This window comes from Caloenas nicobarica, chromosome 17 (assembly GCF_036013445.1).
Source record: "Caloenas nicobarica isolate bCalNic1 chromosome 17, bCalNic1.hap1, whole genome shotgun sequence".
NCBI lineage: Eukaryota > Metazoa > Chordata > Aves > Columbiformes > Columbidae > Caloenas > Caloenas nicobarica.
The window spans coordinates 3,420,667-3,436,493 of record NC_088261.1 but is presented as its reverse complement, the minus strand read 5'-3'; the positions used below and the strand labels follow the sequence as shown (position 1 = coordinate 3,436,493).

Below are 15,827 nucleotides of genomic sequence, written 5' to 3'. Positions count from 1 at the left end.
GGTCTTTGTGCCAATCATTTCCATTGTTTCTTTGTGTCGCTCTCCCATTTTCCATGGCCCCAGCTCCCTTCACAATGCAGCCCACAGACCACGGCTCTGTACTACACAGTATCTTGTTCTTGCAAATGTGAGATCAGCCGCAGCTTTCAAAACAAGTGATGCCATAAATGAACTGAGCTGCATTTATTCGTGTGGGTTCCTTAAAAACCTCTCTGTGTTGTTAATCTTCTGTGCCTGCTTTTATGATTGAGTGCTGTTTGGGCTGCTGTATCTGCCCATCTTCATGTGCCACTGGCCGGATTGTGTGACTTTTAGAAAACGCTTGGAACTCAAGACTAGGTAGACATTTAAGCAGAAATTGAGGATTGTCAGCCTAGCTAAAAACTTGAAGTTCTGTGAGTGTGGTGTGTGAGCTAAAAAGCATTTGTTGATTAGCCGTGTTATTTGGTGGACTCTTGAAACCAAGTACTGCACAGCTTATCTTCTAAACCGAGGTCCTCATTCCCCAGGCTCTGCTAGATGCTTTTGGGAGGAGGGCAGGGCACGCTCCCCAGCTCAGTGCGGGGCAGGAGCCCGTCTCACCGCGCTGCTTTGCTAAAACGGAGCTCAAAGAGGGGAGCGAGAGCAAGGGGCTGTGAGGAATGGGGGGAGAGAGGAGTCTCGCTCAGCTTCTCCACAAAACATCTCTTGCTGCTCTAAGTGCAGCCCTGGGGATTAGAGCACCCCCGGCACTGCTTACCTCCCGATTCCTCTGGAGTTCAATTACTTTCCCATAAATAGTTCCCTTCCTTATTGTTTCTTAGTGACTGAATAAAAATAGAAAATACTGTCAGCTCCAAGGCGTGGGGAGCACGCTGCAGACCATGCGTTTCACCGGGTGCTGTCTGGGGGATTCTTCGGTCTCACTCGAGATCCCACACTGCCCTGAAATCCACGTGTCTGGCCCAGCCACTCCAGGGAGGCTCAACTGATATTTTGCGACGTTTAAAACATCCTCAGCTTGTTTCCTGTCCATAATTGGCTAAAAGATGTCCCTGACAAGGACCAGAACGGACCGTCACTGCCCTGGTGTGAAAACCCTCGGCCTAAAGGGTGAGAATGTGCTCTGCAGAATGGCCACACAGCTAAAGAGCATCTCCCTGTTCCTGCAGAGGGTGACCTGCAGCACCATTTCCCCAGGCGCACACTGAGCTCAAGGACTTTTACTCTGATTGCAGCAGCATTAATTCCTTATCTGATTTTCCTTAGACCTTTGGACAGCGTGGTGCCTGGACAGAGCTCCTGCCTGCAAGGATGCTAACGGGATCAAGGCGAGCACGTTTGCATCAGGTAACGCTCCTGCAAGGAAAGTTCCTATTTCTACCCACATCTCCTTGAATGCAAACCCAGCTCCTTTTCACGCACCACAGCGCAAGGGCTCTGTCAAGCCCAGCCTTGGCAGTTGCTCTTGTCATTCTCTTGCCAGGCTGTTTACTGCCGAGATTTGTGCAATAGCTTGTGAGATGTTCACGTGCTGGCCGAGCCACAGCCCACGAGTTGCAAGCAAAGCTCAACTGACTTCACAGAAGCCAAGCCTTGTGTTTGAGGGTAGTCACAGCTCAGGCGCAGACTGCTGAGTGAAAGGGCAGCCCCCAGCCTTGGAGAGACATGCTGATCTGAGAAAACGTCATGAAATTTTGGGAGAGGAGTATCTGCTCCACAATAGCCCCATCCTCAGGGCAGGAGCACCCAGCCCTGCGTGTTTCAGAGGTGTTTGTGGGTGTAGTTTTGGCTGAGGAGCATTAGTAATAGATGGCTTGTGTAAGAACGTGGCAGAAATGGTCGTGCATAACAACCCGGGAGGAATTTTCAAATAGTCCCTTTGTGTTACTTAGAACAAGTTGCGGCAGGACTATTTTTAACTGGAACGAGCTCAGCCTTGTCTCGGCTCCTTTCCCTGCTTTTTTTTTTGGCTTGTTTCCCATGCGAGCGCTTTATCAAGGTTAATTTGACTGTCCTGGCCAGGCTATTCCTGTTGCCCCTTTTGCCTCCTACCAAACACCAACTGCCTTTCCAGCACTCGCTGGCCAGTTTTCCTTCACCGACTTGTCTCTCCCCACGACCCCACGCAGGAGGTTGGGGAAGGGGACACCACGCTCTGCGCTCAGCCAGTTCTTGTGCTCTGCAGGGGAAAACCGAGGGGTGAAGCTGCTCCGTGTCAATGACCCTCCTTAGATAAGCAACCCCGAGGGAGACTTTGCCCGCCCCCGAATTCTCAGGAAATACGTTTCTCTGCCCTACCCTGCATTGCACAACCTGCTGGGCACCGCTCGGGGCTGTTCCCACCCGCGCAGGGCACCGGCAGCCCCTGCGAGCAACCCGCACTGCTGCCGCGGAGCCGCCGGGAGCAGGGGCTGAGCACCCCGGCCGTGCGGAGCAGGTACGGGCGGTGCAGCCGCGGCCCTGCGCTCACGTTCCTCACCCCGCTCTGCGCTTTCCTTCTTTCCTCTCTCCACTTACGCTCTTCCCAAACTCCCTGATCCCCCGAGCTCCCGCCCGCAGCTTTAGCTGCTCCGGCCCTTCCAGCCGCTGCCCCCGCGGGGCGCGTTACGGCTGCACCGTCCGTGCCCGCCGGCGGAGCCGCTTCCGCCCGCCGCCGCGGGGCCGCTCGGCTCTCGTACCGCGCTCTGCTCCCCCGGGGGCCGATCGCTAACCCGCGGCCGGAGAACCGGGGCCGATCGTTAACCCGGATTCGCGCCCCCCAGCCCCGGCCGCTCCCATTTTCCTCCGGCCCGGGGTCGGGGGGGGAGGAAGTGTGGGCGGGGCGTGGCCTTGCGGCCTCTCCCATTCCACCTCGGGCGCCGTCACGTGGGCGGAAGGCGGAAGCGGCTGAGGCGAGCGGGGCCGCGGGCGGGCGGAGGGGCCGCGGGCGCTTCCCGGGGAGCGGGGGCTGGGAGGCCCGGTTTGCGCTGGAGGGTCCCCGGGGTTCCCCGGCCGCGCCGTCCTCGGGGGCCCCGCGCTCACCGCGGCCTTGCTGGGTGATGCCGGGACGCGGGGGGAGGCGGCCGGTGTGGCAGCCCGGCTGTGGCGCTGGTGTTCGCTCCCCGTGCTGCTCCTTCTCAAACTTTTCTAAATGAAACAGCAGGAAGTTAGTTAAGGCTTCGGAAACATTAGGGCGGCACGATAGCGGGTACTGGGGAGGTGGGGCTGCAGGTGGGGGTGGGAGTGCGGCCAGGCCTGTGGGGCTGTGGCAGCTCCTGCCCGCGGGAGGGACCCCGGGCTGAGCCGGCTCTGGGCCTGTGTCTGTCCCCGCAGCGTGAGCGGCCATGGACACGACGCAGCGGGTCGTCGGGCGGGCGAGAGCCGCCTTCAGGTCTGGCCGGTGCCGCTCGCTGGAGTTCAGGTTGCAGCAGCTGAAGGCCCTGGAGCGGATGGTGCGGGAGAGGGAGCAGGAGATCCTGGCGGCCCTCCAGGCGGATCTGCACAAGGTCAGGGGCGGCGGGAGGTTTCTCCCTTCTGTGCGTGGACCACGGTCAGCCCTGAGGAACGTGGAAACCACAAGGGCTGCCTTGGCGGTGCCAGGTGGCTTTGGTGATGTTCCCCACGGTCCTGGGTGACTTTACCCTGCCGCGGTGGGTGTTGTGCTGTCCCCTCCCCAAGCTCCCTGTCGTTGCAGAGCGGGCCCAACGCGTTCAGCCATGAGATCCTGGGCTTGCTGGGGGAGCTGGCCCTGGCCATGGACAAGCTGAAGTCCTGGGCAGCCCCCCAGCCCGTGAAGAAGAACCTGCTGACGCTGCGGGACGAGGCGTACATCTGTCCCGAGCCGCTGGGGGTGGTGCTGATCATCGGCGCCTGGAACTACCCTTTCGTCCTGGTCATGCAGCCTCTGGTGGGGGCCATCGCAGCAGGTGGGGACCTGCGGCAGCCCCATCTTTCATGGGGTCATGGGTGGGTGCTGCAGGAGGCAAGAGTGGCGTGTGAGGGCTCAGGGACTTCGTTGGGATTGTCTTTCAGGCAACGCTGTGGTGGTGAAGCCGTCAGAGATCAGCGAGAATACAGCTCGGCTGGTGGCCGATCTCCTCCCCCAGTACCTTGACCCGGTGAGTGCAGCCCCGTGATTGTCTTGGCATCTGTTGCGCTTTCAAAGGGCTCCTGTAGGTTGGAGTCAAATTAGTTGCCCACTCTCTCCAAAGGAGCGTCAGCAGGAGATACGGGAGGGATTGAATTACTCTTAGAGTACAGACACGTTGACATATTCTTCCTGTGTTTGTGTAACCTAATGTGCTTATGTAACGTTGCTGCAACGTGACAGTGTTTTTGGCATTCGTAACCCTGTAAAGAGGGGGGTGTGTGTGTGTACATCTTGCTGCAATAATTGCTTTCTTGGATGCTGTGCTGGGGTTGCCTCTAGGTAAGCACAAATTTGCATCAGATGCAGCTGTGCCCGGCCCTTCCTCAGAACCAGCTGCTGTTTGCTCAGTGACGCTGCGTCCTGGGTTTTCACGTCCTGCCAAACCACGGTCATAGCGGGAGGGGTGGTTTCTCCTCAATTTGTCTGGCAGTTGTGATGTCCATCACGCTGTGCTGCTGAGGCTGTGGCTCTGACAGCAGAGTCCCGCTGTGGAGTTCCCTCCAGGGAGTTATTGCTTTCTCTAAGCGAGGGGCAAGAGCTGAGGAAGGAGGCAGCCTTTGTTAGAGCCCAGTGGTTGTATGCGCCCTTGGTCTTAAAGTGTGGGAGAAACTCTCCAGCCCTGGCCTCAACTTTATTTCTTTTAGTTCATGTAGCTCAATATAGCAAGTGAAATGTCATTTCAGGGGAAGGAGCAGAACTTCCCTCTGTTACTGTTCTCCTTTGTCCAGGTTCTAATGTAGCTCACAAGAGAGTGCCGCATGCAGAGCTGCTCCCTTGATGTATTTGCTTTAAATCAAGGTAACTGTAAGGCTCTTGTTTGCCATGCAGGAGCTGTACCCCGTGGTCACTGGAGGAGTACCCGAGACCACAGAGCTGCTGAAGGAGCGGTTCGATCACATCCTCTACACCGGCAACTCCGCCGTGGGCAAAATCGTGATGGCAGCGGCCGCCAAGCACCTGACGCCCGTCACCCTGGAGCTGGGGGGGAAGAGCCCCTGTTACATCGACAAGGACTGTGACCTGGCCGTCGCCTGCAGGTCAGGCTGGTGAAGCCCACAGTGGGCTCTTGTCCCCAGACTGGGGGTGTTGCTCAGGGATGATCAGCTGGGCTGTGGGGGCTGGAAGGGGCTGATTGTAGAGAAACCATCTCCCTTTGTCCCGCAGGCGGATAACGTGGGGGAAATACATGAACTGTGGGCAAACCTGCATCGCCCCGGACTACATCCTCTGCGACCCGTCCATCCAGAGCAAGGTGGTGGAGAACATCAAGGCGACTCTGCAGGTGAGCGTGGAGCCCCTTGTGCTGCGGGAGTTGTCCCCGTTGCAGCCCAGGTCTGCGTTCAGTGGCTGCAGCCCTGGAGCTGTGGCTGCGGGGAAGCGCGTTGAGGGGTTTGGTTCTGTTGTGCCCTTTGGCAGGAATTCTACGGGGAAGATGTGAAGTCGTCTCCAGATTACGAAAGGATCATCAACAAGCGTCACTTCCAGAGGATCGTGGGCCTGCTGAAGGGGCAGAAGATCGCTCACGGGGGAGAGGCTGATGAGGCCTCCTGCTTCATAGGTGCTTCTGGCAGCTGTTGGGGGGCAGGTGGCAGCGGGTGCCTTTGGGGGCAGCGTGTGTCTGTGACCTGGAGGGTGTTGCACTCAGGCATTGCCCAGGACAAAGTTCTGCAATGGGCCACGTTCTTCTGTCCTGCTCACACCATCTCTTGCCCTTGTTTGCCTCAGCACCGACCATCCTCACCGACGTTTCTCCAGAGTCAAAGGTGATGGAAGAGGAAATCTTTGGCCCGGTCCTTCCCATTCTGACCGTGAAGAGCGTGGACGAAGCCATTGAGTTCATCAACTGTCGGGAGAAGCCCCTTGCCCTGTACGTCTTCTCCAACAACAAGAAGGTGGGTCTGGCCTGTGCTCCCCTGCAGAGGTGTCTCTGTGCTGTTCCATCCTGAACGTGGCCAGTCCCGGTCACAGCTCCGTGCAGGGCCCATGTTGGCCCATTTTTTGCTTCTAAATCACAGCATTTGTCTCTTGGGGATGCCGAGTGTCTCCAGCACTGCTGGAGGCTCCCCGGCTCCTGCCAAAGTGCTTTGCATTTGCTTTATTTGTGAAGTAGAAAGCTAAAAGGCTAAATTTCCTCTTTGGTGCCTCGTAGTCTTTTTTATTCGTTTAGTTCAGTTTAATACATTGCTGGGGAGGCAAACTCCCAGGTTTCCAGCTTTCACCTTGTTCCTCTGAGCTTTCCCACTGTCTTTGGGTTGAGGTTGCATGGAGAAGGCTCATCTGGGTTGTCAGTCAGAGGAGATGAACCCAATGGGCTGTTGGCTCCCAGCTCCCCTTGCCGTCCTGCACGGTTACTGCTCTGGTCTCTTCTGGGAACTGTAGTCTTCTGTTTGGTTTTCTCTTTCTTTTGTCAGTTAATCAAAAGAGTCATCTCGGAAACCTCCAGTGGGGGTGTTACTGGCAACGATGTCATCATGCATTTCTTCCTCTCAACCTTACCCTTTGGTGGTGTTGGTAAGTTACCGCAGCTCCTGAAATGTTGTCACTTGATTCAGGATGTGACCAGGGAACAGCAGCAGCTGGTTTGTGTCCAGGTTGCCCTGCGCCTGTCACAGCCGCAGGGTCTCTGTCTCACAGCTCTCGATAATAGGTGCTGGGGGTACATTAGGAAAGGGGCCAAAAGAGAAAAACCCTTAGATGTGTTTTTGGGAAGACGGAAGTGTTTAGTGCAGACTGATGTGAAAGGTTCATCAGCTGCGATGAGACTTGATCAGCAGTAATTGCAGGAGGAAGAGTAGATTGGGGACAACTGGAACAGGTTACGGAACAGCCTGCGGGAGCTTTGCAGAGAGGGTTTGGGTGTTGTGGTGCTCACAAGCTGACTGAACCAGCAGCATGAGTGGCACAGACTGTCCTGGAATTGTTAAACAAAGTTGTAACCATAGTGCTCCTCAGAAAAAAGCCTCTCACACGGTGCTGGTGGGATCTCAGAGGCTTGGCGTGGTGCTTTGAGAGGGAGCTAAATCCAGGGAGGAGCTGAAGACAGCTCAGGGGCACAGGGAACAGCACGCGAAGGGACACAAGAAAGTACTGGAGAGTATGGAGTGAAACTGGGATGGGGAAGAAGGATGGAGGACAGGTGGACATCTTAGAGACTGAGAAGTGCTGCAGAGAGGAAGGAGCATTTGTCCTCTCAGAAGGAATATGGAGGAGAAGTTGTGCTTTAAACTGCAGTGAGGCAGATGCAGGGGAGGTAACAGGCACGGCTGCTGACAAGCAACTGTAATTTTCCTGTGTTGCTTCTTGCCCTGCTGGCGGCCTCCAGTGGCCAAAGGTTTGACTGGCCGAGCCCCTGGTGTGACCCACCTGGGTTGTGTCCCTCAGGGAACAGCGGGATGGGCGCCTACCACGGCAAGCACAGCTTTGACACCTTCTCCCACCGCCGCGCCTGCCTGATCAAGGACCTGAAGATGGAGAGTACGAACAAACTCCGGTACCCACCCGGCAGCCAGAAGAAGGTGGATTGGGCCAAGTTCTTCCTCCTGAAGCGGTTTAACAAGAGCCGAGTGGGAGTGGTGATCTTCGCCGTGCTCATCTCAGTCCTGCTGGGGATTGCGACAGCGGTGGTGGCAAAGGTGAGCTCTGGCCCTTTGCCCTCTGCATGAGTGCGTGTGCAATTCCTCTGAACTTCAGCAAGTTCCCTCTTGCCAGCTGCAGTGCTTTCTTAGAACCGGGCCTGTTTTCTGTCTTGAGACTTACGATATCTGTCCCGCCCGAAATTATCAAGATCTGCTCCTCACTCTTGAAAGTGCTGACTAGAGGAGAAATCTCCTCACAGAAGTGTCCCCGGCTGCTGTGCTGTTGTTGCTCTGCCTTGGTGGGTGACACCACTGGGGAACTCCCTCCAGAGGCGGAGCTTGGTACATTTTGGGCAGGTCTTGAGAGCGATTCTTGATTTCTGGTCTTTCTTCAGCGGCGTTCTGCGCTGCTCCACAGCCTTGCCCAGCTGGCTGCAGGTCTGTGCTGCGAGGCTGTGTCCCAGACTTCAGGGAGGTGTCAGGGTGGATCAGGACTCTGCCCCTCGATCTGCTCGGTGCTATTAGTGCTGTGAGGAGGCGTGCTGGAGCCCCGCAAGCTGGGGAAATAACCTGCTGTGTTTCTGAGCCCAGGAGAGGGTGTAAGAGCCAACAACTGGCTCAGGCCTTGAAGCCCCAGCCAGGGAGGGAGCCAGGCCCTGTGTAGCTGAACGCCTTCTCAGCAAAGCAGGGAAACTCACGGCATTGCGAAATCCTTTGGGTTTTCTCAGAACCACCAGTCTGTGCTGAAGAGCAAAGCCCTCTTGCTGGTGCTGGCAGTTCAGAGCCTGGGCGGGCGCAGGCTGTGGTAAGGAGGAGCAGGTTTCAGAGCTCCGCTGTGGCTGTCACGCTGAGGTAGGAGCCTTTTTCTTCTCCTGTGTGTAGACCTGAGTAGAGATCGGGCAAAGCCTCGTTAAAGTATGAACGTGGTTCTTGTTTTCCTTGGAGCCGGAGCACAATGCTTTCCTTGTCCACAATAACCAGCAGTCAGTGCATGCTAAGGGGGCAGGAGAAGGGCGAGCTGGACCCTGGGGACGTCACCCTAGGTGGAGGGGCTTTGCTTCAGGCTGCTCTAGAGAGCTGGTTTTTCTTTTTTCAGCAAATCCTTCACAGGACGTTGGCATTGTGTTTTGCTTTCACAGATGGTTTACTTCTGAAAAGAGGAAAAGGCACCATGTGCAAGTCATACCCTGAGCGCTCGCATTGGGTCTGTTTCCTTAAGCTGAGAAGTCACTTTTTCTTTTGTACTGGGTTATTTCAGTGAGCTGTTGAGCACAAGGAGTAGCCTGAGAGAGACACTAACCAAGCGAAGACTCGGACTCATTTACTAAAACGCTGCGCTGAAACAGAGGGACTAGTGGGCACCAGCTCTCGAAAGGAGCATGCAGAGCAAGAAACAGCATCCCTACCTCCACCCCGTGCCACGGCTCCCAGGGACACACACTCTGTCTGGCACCAAACCGCTCCCCACCCTGCACCGACAAAGAGGAGCTCGAGTCTCGGCCATGACTGCTGACGGTGTTTTCCCTGCAGTTTTTGGGATGGTCGGTTGTGCTGCGAACAGCCACACTCTCGGTGATTAGCCTGAGACAGACCATGCTAGTTTTTACCAATTGTGTTAGTTGTGAATCAATCTCACGAGGTTTCCACTTGCTGTTTAATTGAGGTGAAACATCCATGGATCCCTACGAGCCAGGATCATCCGTGGCTGGTCAGGAGATGCGGCTGACACCCTTTTAGGTTTCATCATGTGCCTGTAGCAATTACTTGGCAGTTAGAAAATGACAAAGATGGTACCTGCACTGCCTGTATTTTGCTGATAAAGGTGTTTTATGCTCATCCAAAAGAATTTCCAGGCATGTTTAGAGGAGTAGGAACTGCAAAGTGCCTTGTTGTGGGTTTGCCCAGGTGGGCGCCCGAGCCCTGCACGGCCACCCGCTCGCTCCCCCAGTGGGATGAGGGAGAAAATCAGAAGGGTAAAAGTGAGAAAACTTGTAGGTTGAGATAAAGTTTCATAGGTAAAGTGAAACTTGGGCGCGTGAGAGAGCAAATTAAGGAATTTATTTGGTACTTCCCCTCGGCGGGCAGATGTTCAGCCGTCCCCGGGAATGCCAGGCTCCATCACACGTGACAGCACCACCCTACTATGAAGAAGCTTAGCGACTATGAAGAAAATTAACTCCATCTCAGCCAAAACCAGTACAAACCTGTTATGGTCCTCTAAGGGAAAACAATTGGTGAAAGAGTGTGTACTCCTGTGTGTCTGAGCTGCTGGGTCTGCTGTAATCTTGCACTGGGAGATAATATGGGGCTTGGGGAGAGAATGCTGGAGAAATTTAAGGGGAGAGGAACTTAGAAGTATTAATGTTTAAATAAGACAAAATTAAAAGTTATTAAATGCAATTACTCACTATAGAGTAGAAGATTATATTTGCCATGCAATAGGTGGGATTTCATCATGCCTGCTGAAAATCCATGCGCTAAGCCTTTTTAATAATGATGCATTTTGCAAGTACTAAATAAACAGAATTTAAATAACAGAGCGTGGTAAGTCCCTGCAGTCTCCTGGGGAATCCTGCCCATCCTTTGCCTCTCCCGGCTCTGGCCACAGCTCGGCTGAACGTCACACACGTCGCGAGGTGCCTCTGCCCCACGCGGGGCTGCGTGTCCCCAGCGCGGTGACCCCCTGCTCGTGGGGCGGGATCCCCCAGAGCCAGGCAAGGCTGGGGCTGCTTCACCTCTGCAAATCCCCCCCCCGATTGCCTCTCACCTGCTGGCACCACCAGCCTGGGCTTTGTTCGGATCTGGATGACAACGGGGGCTGTGTTCTGCTCCCGGCGGCTGCTGCCGCGTGTTGGACGTGCTGCCCTGGCCTCGTGCGCCCAACCTGGGCGAAGCCACGCGGCCTCTCGCAATCCCGTGCGGGCGGCTGAGTCCCTGCCCCGGCTGAACACGGGATCCAGGGCTGGTGGATACATCTGGATGTCTCTGGGTGAAGGGCGGTTTGTATTTGGCGAGAGCCCTGGGCCCGGGCCAGCTCTGCGCTCGTGGGAGGAGAGATCGCTCCGAGCCGCGTCAGGGGAAGGGCTTGCGCCTGCTCGCGCTCGCTGCAGGAGAACGGCGGAGAGAGAGGCTTCTCTGAAGGTAACTTGCTTTATTTCCTTCGTTTTTTAATGAGTCATCTGCTTTCTTGGTCAGGATCAGGGCAGTCGTGCAGCTGTGTCAGTGGGCAGGGAAGGGCAGAGCTTAATGGCCGCGAGGGGACCTTGGTGTCTCCTTTGGTCGGGCAGGTCTCTTGTCCTGACCGAAAGCGAGAGGCTGCTCCCTGGAAGCAAAATGAAACCTCTGCGATGTTTTGTTGCGTTTCTGCGAAGCCACACGAGGATCTTGCGGTTACAGGAAAGACGGGTGCAGGCTGGATGTGGGCACACAGCGCTGCTTCTAGCCAAGTCCACGGTTATCTCTGTGTTTTGGCACCTTGAGAGCAGAGGGTGGGGTGGCTCCTGGGTTTAAGGGTATCACTGAGCTAGGAGAAAATCTACAAACCATCTGGTTGCCATGGGAGGTGCCCGCTGCTGGGGCATGGGAGGGGGTGATCCCCAAGCAGGCAACCACTGAAGGAGGAGAACATCTCCCAGCCTTGCTCTGGGTGCGACATTTCTTAGTGGTGGCCCCATGTTGAGTGTTCCCAGGCCTGAGCAGCCCTTGATGGCCCCCTAGTGAGCTGGGCCTGTGTCTGTCCCCGCAGCGTGAGCGGCCATGGACACGATGCAGCGGGTCGTCGGGCGGGCGAGAGCCGCCTTCAGGTCTGGCCGGTGCCGCTCGCTGGAGTTCAGGTTGCAGCAGCTGAAGGCCCTGGAGCGGATGGTGCGGGAGAGGGAGCAGGAGATCCTGGCGGCCCTCCGGGCGGATCTGCACAAGGTCAGGGGCGGCGGGAGGTTTCTCCCTTCTGTGCGTGGACCACGGTCAGCCCTGAGGAACGTGGAAACCACAAGGGCTGCCTTGGCGGTGCCAGGTGGCTTTGGTGATGTTCCCCACGGTCCTGGGTGACTTCACCCTGCCGCGGTGGGTGTTTTGCTGTCCCCTCCCCAAGCTCCCTGTCGTTGCAGAGCGGGCCCAACGCGTTCAGCCATGAGATCCTGGGCTTGCTGGGGGAGCTGGCCCTGGCCATGGACAAGCTGAAGTCCTGGGCAGCCCCCCAGCCCGTGAAGAAGAACCTGCTGACGCTGCGGGACGAGGCGTACATCTGTCCCGAGCCGCTGGGGGTGGTGCTGATCATCGGCGCCTGGAACTACCCTTTCGTCCTGGTCATGCAGCCTCTGGTGGGGGCCATCGCAGCAGGTGGGGACCTGCGGCAGCCCCGTCCTTCGTGGGGCCATGGGCAGGAGCTGCGGGAGCAGATGTGAGGGGCTTCAGGGACTTCGTTGGGATTGTCTTTCAGGCAACGCCGCGGTGGTGAAGCCGTCGGAGGTCAGCGAGAACATGGCTCGGCTGGTGGCCGATCTCCTCCCCCAGTACCTTGACCCGGTGAGTGCGGCCCCATGTCAGTCCCAGGTCTCTCTGTGCCGCAGTGATGCGCTGGGTCGGGGTGACCCTGGCGCCTCGGTCCCACAGGAGCTGTACCCCGTGGTCACTGGAGGAGTACCCGAGACCACAGAGCTGCTGAAGGAGCGGTTCGATCACATCCTCTACACCGGCAACTCCGCCGTGGGCAAAATCGTGATGGCAGCGGCCGCCAAGCACCTGACGCCCGTCACCCTGGAGCTGGGGGGGAAGAGCCCCTGCTACATCGACAAGGACTGTGACCTGGCCGTCGCCTGCAGGTCAGGCTGGTGAAGCCCACAGTGGGCTCTTGTCCCCAGACTGGGGGTGTTGCTCAGGGATGATCAGCTGGGCTGTGGGGGCTGGAAGGGGCTGATTGTAGAGAAACCATCTCCCTTTGTCCCGCAGGCGGATAACGTGGGGGAAATACATGAACTGTGGGCAAACCTGCATCGCCCCGGACTACATCCTCTGCGACCCGTCCATCCAGAGCAAGGTGGTGGAGAACATCAAGGCGACTCTGCAGGTGAGCGTGGAGCCCCTCGTGCTGCGGGAGTTGTCCCCGTTGCAGCCCAGGTCTGCGTTCAGTGGCTGCAGCCCTGGAGCTGTGGCTGCGGGGAAGCGCGTTGAGGGGTTTGGTTCTGTTGTGCCCTATGGCAGGAATTCTACGGGGAAGACGTGAAGTCGTCTCCAGATTACGAAAGGATCATCAACAAGCGTCACTTCCAGAGGATCGTGGGCCTGCTGAAGGGGCAGAAGATCGCTCACGGGGGAGAGGCTGATGAGGCCTCCTGCTTCATAGGTGCTTCTGGCAGCTGTTGGGGGGCAGGTGGCAGCGGGTGCCTTTGGGGGCAGCGTGTGTCTGTGACCTGGAGGGTGTTGCACTCAGGCATTGCCCAGGACAAAGTTCTGCAATGGGCCACGTTCTTCTGTCCTGCTCACACCATCTCTTGCCCTTGTTTGCCTCAGCACCGACCATCCTCACCGACGTTTCTCCAGAGTCGAAGGTGATGGAAGAGGAAATCTTTGGCCCGGTCCTTCCCATTCTGACCGTGAAGAGCGTGGACGAAGCCATTGAGTTCATCAACTGTCGGGAGAAGCCCCTTGCCCTGTACGTCTTCTCCAACAACAAGAAGGTGGGTCTGGCCTGTGCTCCCCTGCAGAGGTGTCTCTGTGCTGTTCCATCCTGAACGTGGCCGGTCCCGGTCACAGCTCCCTGCAGGGCCCGTGTTGGCCCATTTTTGCTTCTAAATCACGGCATTCGGTTCACGGGGATGCCAAGTGCCTCCAGCGCTGCTGGAGGCTCCCCAGCTCCTGCTGAAGGCCCCTGGGTTTGCAGCGCTCCCCGTGTGCCTCCACCCACACTGGTGATTGCTGGTTCCTCGCACATCTCCTGCCCCTGCTCCAGGCTCTCTTGTGCCAGCTCAGGGATTTAGGTCAGGGCTTTACCCTCACACAACCGCCCCGCAGTGCGGGTGGGAGAGCTGAGGAGTGCCCTGGCTCTGGCCGATGCGCCACCACCTCCAGCCCATCCTGCTGAGATGGAGCCTTTTCATTTCATGACTGTTGTAGCTGGACAGATCTTGTCCGTAAGTGATATAAACCTGCCCTATCTCAGGGAACAAGGCACAGCCCGCTCCCAGAAAGGGGCACACGGGCCTCACCCTGACACCCCCATCTCTGGTCAACATTGTGGTGTCCGTGGCCTGTCTTGACCTCCTGCTGTTCTGTGCCGTCTCTCACCCTGGGCAGCTGATCAGACGGGTGATATCAGAGACCTCCAGCGGCGGCATGACGGCCAACGACGTCCTCATGCACTCCTTCGTTCCGCACATGCCCTTCGGCGGCGTGGGTGAGTCCCTGCCCGTCCCCTGCGCTTGGCCTCAGCCTTCCCGCAGCAGCCTCTGGCCCAGGTCTCCTCCATTTGGAAGTTCAGGAAATTTCAGCTGCGTTTTCCCATTAATACTGTTTGCACTGGTGAGTTCCTTTGCAAAAAGGCTCATTAGTCATGGAAGAAGTGTGGTGGCACATCTGTCCGCAGCTGTGGTTCTCCTGTGGGATGAAGTTGCCCACAGCCGAGTGGCTGGTTGAGTTTCCACAGTCACTGTAGAGCAGCTGCTCTAGGCATGAGAAGCACCACGCCCAAGCTTTACGTGTGTCCTGGGGGCTGCTACACAGAATTTAAGAAATGCAGCTGTCACCGTGCACGGTGTGACCCACCTGGGTTGTGTTCCTCAGGGAACAGCGGGATGGGCGCCTACCACGGCAAGCACAGCTTTGACACCTTCTCCCACCGCCGCGCCTGCCTGATCAAGGACCTGAAGATGGAGAGTACGAACAAACTCCGGTACCCACCCGGCAGCCAGAAGAAGGTGGATTGGGCCAAGTTCTTCCTCCTGAAGCAGTTTAACAAGGGCCGGGTGGGACTGGTGATCTTGGCCCTGCTGGGGATCGTGGCAGCGGTGGTGGCAAAGGTGAGCTCTGGCTCTGTCCCCTGAGCCCCACCTGGTCTCAGCTTCCATCACCCTGTTCCTTCTGGCTCTGCTCCCTCCCTGTGGGACTCATCCTCGTTTCTGTGCCTCCCTAGATGGTGTCCGCCGGACAAGAGGGGTGACCAGCACCCAGCAGCACACCGGACCCGTAACCCATCACTCACGCCTTGCAATCCTCGTGCTGAATGTTTTTTTCTGCAATTTCTTTTCTTCCGAGGCAGCCAATGCACTGAAGAGGTAGAAGCAAATAAAACGCACCTGAAGCAGAGAAGCTCTGACCTGGAGGCTCCAGCTGCTGCTGAAACACAAGAATTGATGCAGACGTACAACTGGTCATGCTGGAAGGAGGCGGCGGCTGCGCCACTCTGCAAACAGGAGCCTAGCTGAAAGCTCTTGGGAATGGGGAATCGATTGTCACAAGGATATCAAAACAAAGCCAGTTTTTACTGAGCCTTTTGTATACATAAGGTCTCGCATGATTCCCATCGAAAGCTGTTTCACACCAGCGATAAGCCTAACAAAGTGTGGGTCTTACTGGTGGGGACAGTCCAGTCTGGTTGTCCCCAGCAGAGAGGGAAGGAGCCTCTGCGAACCCGCAGCATCCCGGCCTTGAAAGGACTCGCGACAGGGTGATGTCTCGTCGTAGGGGAAAACACCTTCAGCCACCGAGGTGTGCAGAGGTCCCCTGAGGTGACAACAAGAGTTTTCTGAGCGGTGGCCACGCTCTGCCCAAGGACTCAAGGAGCACCGGGGACCGTGGCACTGCTGGTGCACTGTGTTTGCGGCTGCTGGGGACAACGACGGGGACGTTGGTGTGATCAGAGTCCCAGGCCTGGGAAGTCCTTGGCCAGAGCGGCTGAGCAGCCATCCATCTCATCTGTAATTTAATTTTGATTTTTTTTTTTTATTGGTTTACTGGTGGGCTTTTACCTCTAGACGTGCAACTGACAGCTGACCTTGAGCCTTGCTGAATAAACCCCATGTGTTACTGTGACGGACCCACGTGTCACGGGTTCCCACAGGGGCTGCAGCCCCCAGGTCGGACATTCCCCTGCGCCGACCCGAGCCCCACCCTCAGCCCCCTCCCAAAGGAGCCAGCCCCAGTCCCGG

At 57.1% G+C, this 15,827-nt stretch overlaps 2 protein-coding genes across 10 annotated transcripts; both read left to right on the top strand.

Annotated features, from left to right (window-relative positions):
* Positions 1–2,081: 2,081 nt before the first annotated feature.
* Positions 2,082–10,221, top strand: LOC135995609 (aldehyde dehydrogenase family 3 member A2-like). 7 transcript variants are annotated; one of them, XM_065647047.1, is made up of 12 exons: positions 2,082–2,419; positions 3,295–3,467; positions 3,656–3,887; positions 3,994–4,079; positions 4,940–5,148; positions 5,276–5,393; positions 5,528–5,669; positions 5,837–6,003; positions 6,523–6,622; positions 7,493–7,743; positions 8,415–8,538; positions 8,826–10,221. In XM_065647047.1, the coding sequence occupies exons 2-11, from the start codon at positions 3,306–3,308 to the stop codon at positions 8,493–8,495; spliced, it is 1,548 nt and encodes a 515-aa protein (XP_065503119.1). In that variant the 5' UTR covers positions 2,082–2,419; positions 3,295–3,305; the 3' UTR covers positions 8,496–8,538; positions 8,826–10,221. The 7 variants fall into 7 exon arrangements, with proteins under 7 accessions (XP_065503119.1, XP_065503120.1, XP_065503121.1 ...); XM_065647048.1 differs by lacking the exon at positions 2,082–2,419 and adding an exon at positions 2,832–2,873; XM_065647049.1 differs by lacking the exon at positions 2,082–2,419 and adding an exon at positions 2,884–3,127.
* Positions 10,222–10,794: 573 nt separating this feature from the next.
* Positions 10,795–15,708, top strand: LOC135995565 (aldehyde dehydrogenase family 3 member A2-like). Of its 3 annotated transcripts, none has more exons than XM_065646975.1 (11): positions 10,795–10,827; positions 11,432–11,604; positions 11,793–12,024; positions 12,125–12,210; positions 12,298–12,506; positions 12,634–12,751; positions 12,886–13,027; positions 13,195–13,361; positions 13,978–14,077; positions 14,464–14,699; positions 14,939–15,708. In XM_065646975.1, exons 2-11 carry the CDS (start codon positions 11,443–11,445, stop codon positions 14,948–14,950), a joined length of 1,464 nt encoding a protein of 487 aa, XP_065503047.1. In that variant the 5' UTR covers positions 10,795–10,827; positions 11,432–11,442; the 3' UTR covers positions 14,951–15,708. The 3 variants fall into 3 exon arrangements, with proteins under 3 accessions (XP_065503047.1, XP_065503046.1, XP_065503048.1); XM_065646974.1 differs by having other exon boundaries at positions 14,813–15,708; XM_065646976.1 differs by lacking the exons at positions 13,978–14,077; positions 14,939–15,708 and having other exon boundaries at positions 14,464–14,627.
* The last annotated feature ends 119 nt before the right edge of the window (positions 15,709–15,827 follow it).

What these genes read in the sequence shown, in the direction of transcription:
- LOC135995609 (XM_065647047.1), top strand. Translation starts at nt 3,306, where the DNA reads ATGGACACGACGCAGCGGGTCGTCGGGCGGGCGAGAGCCGCCTTCAGG. An exon ending in GGTGGGGGCCATCGCAGCAG is followed by an intron (nt 3,888 to 3,993) that starts GTGGGGACCTGC and finishes ATTGTCTTTCAG; the next exon opens with GCAACGCTGTGGTGGTGAAG. An exon ending in TCCCCCAGTACCTTGACCCG is followed by an intron (nt 4,080 to 4,939) that starts GTGAGTGCAGCC and finishes TTTGCCATGCAG; the next exon opens with GAGCTGTACCCCGTGGTCAC.
- LOC135995565 (XM_065646974.1), top strand. Translation starts at nt 11,443, where the DNA reads ATGGACACGATGCAGCGGGTCGTCGGGCGGGCGAGAGCCGCCTTCAGG. An exon ending in GGTGGGGGCCATCGCAGCAG is followed by an intron (nt 12,025 to 12,124) that starts GTGGGGACCTGC and finishes ATTGTCTTTCAG; the next exon opens with GCAACGCCGCGGTGGTGAAG. An exon ending in TGGCAGCGGTGGTGGCAAAG is followed by an intron (nt 14,700 to 14,812) that starts GTGAGCTCTGGC and finishes GTGCCTCCCTAG; the next exon opens with ATGGTGTCCGCCGGACAAGA.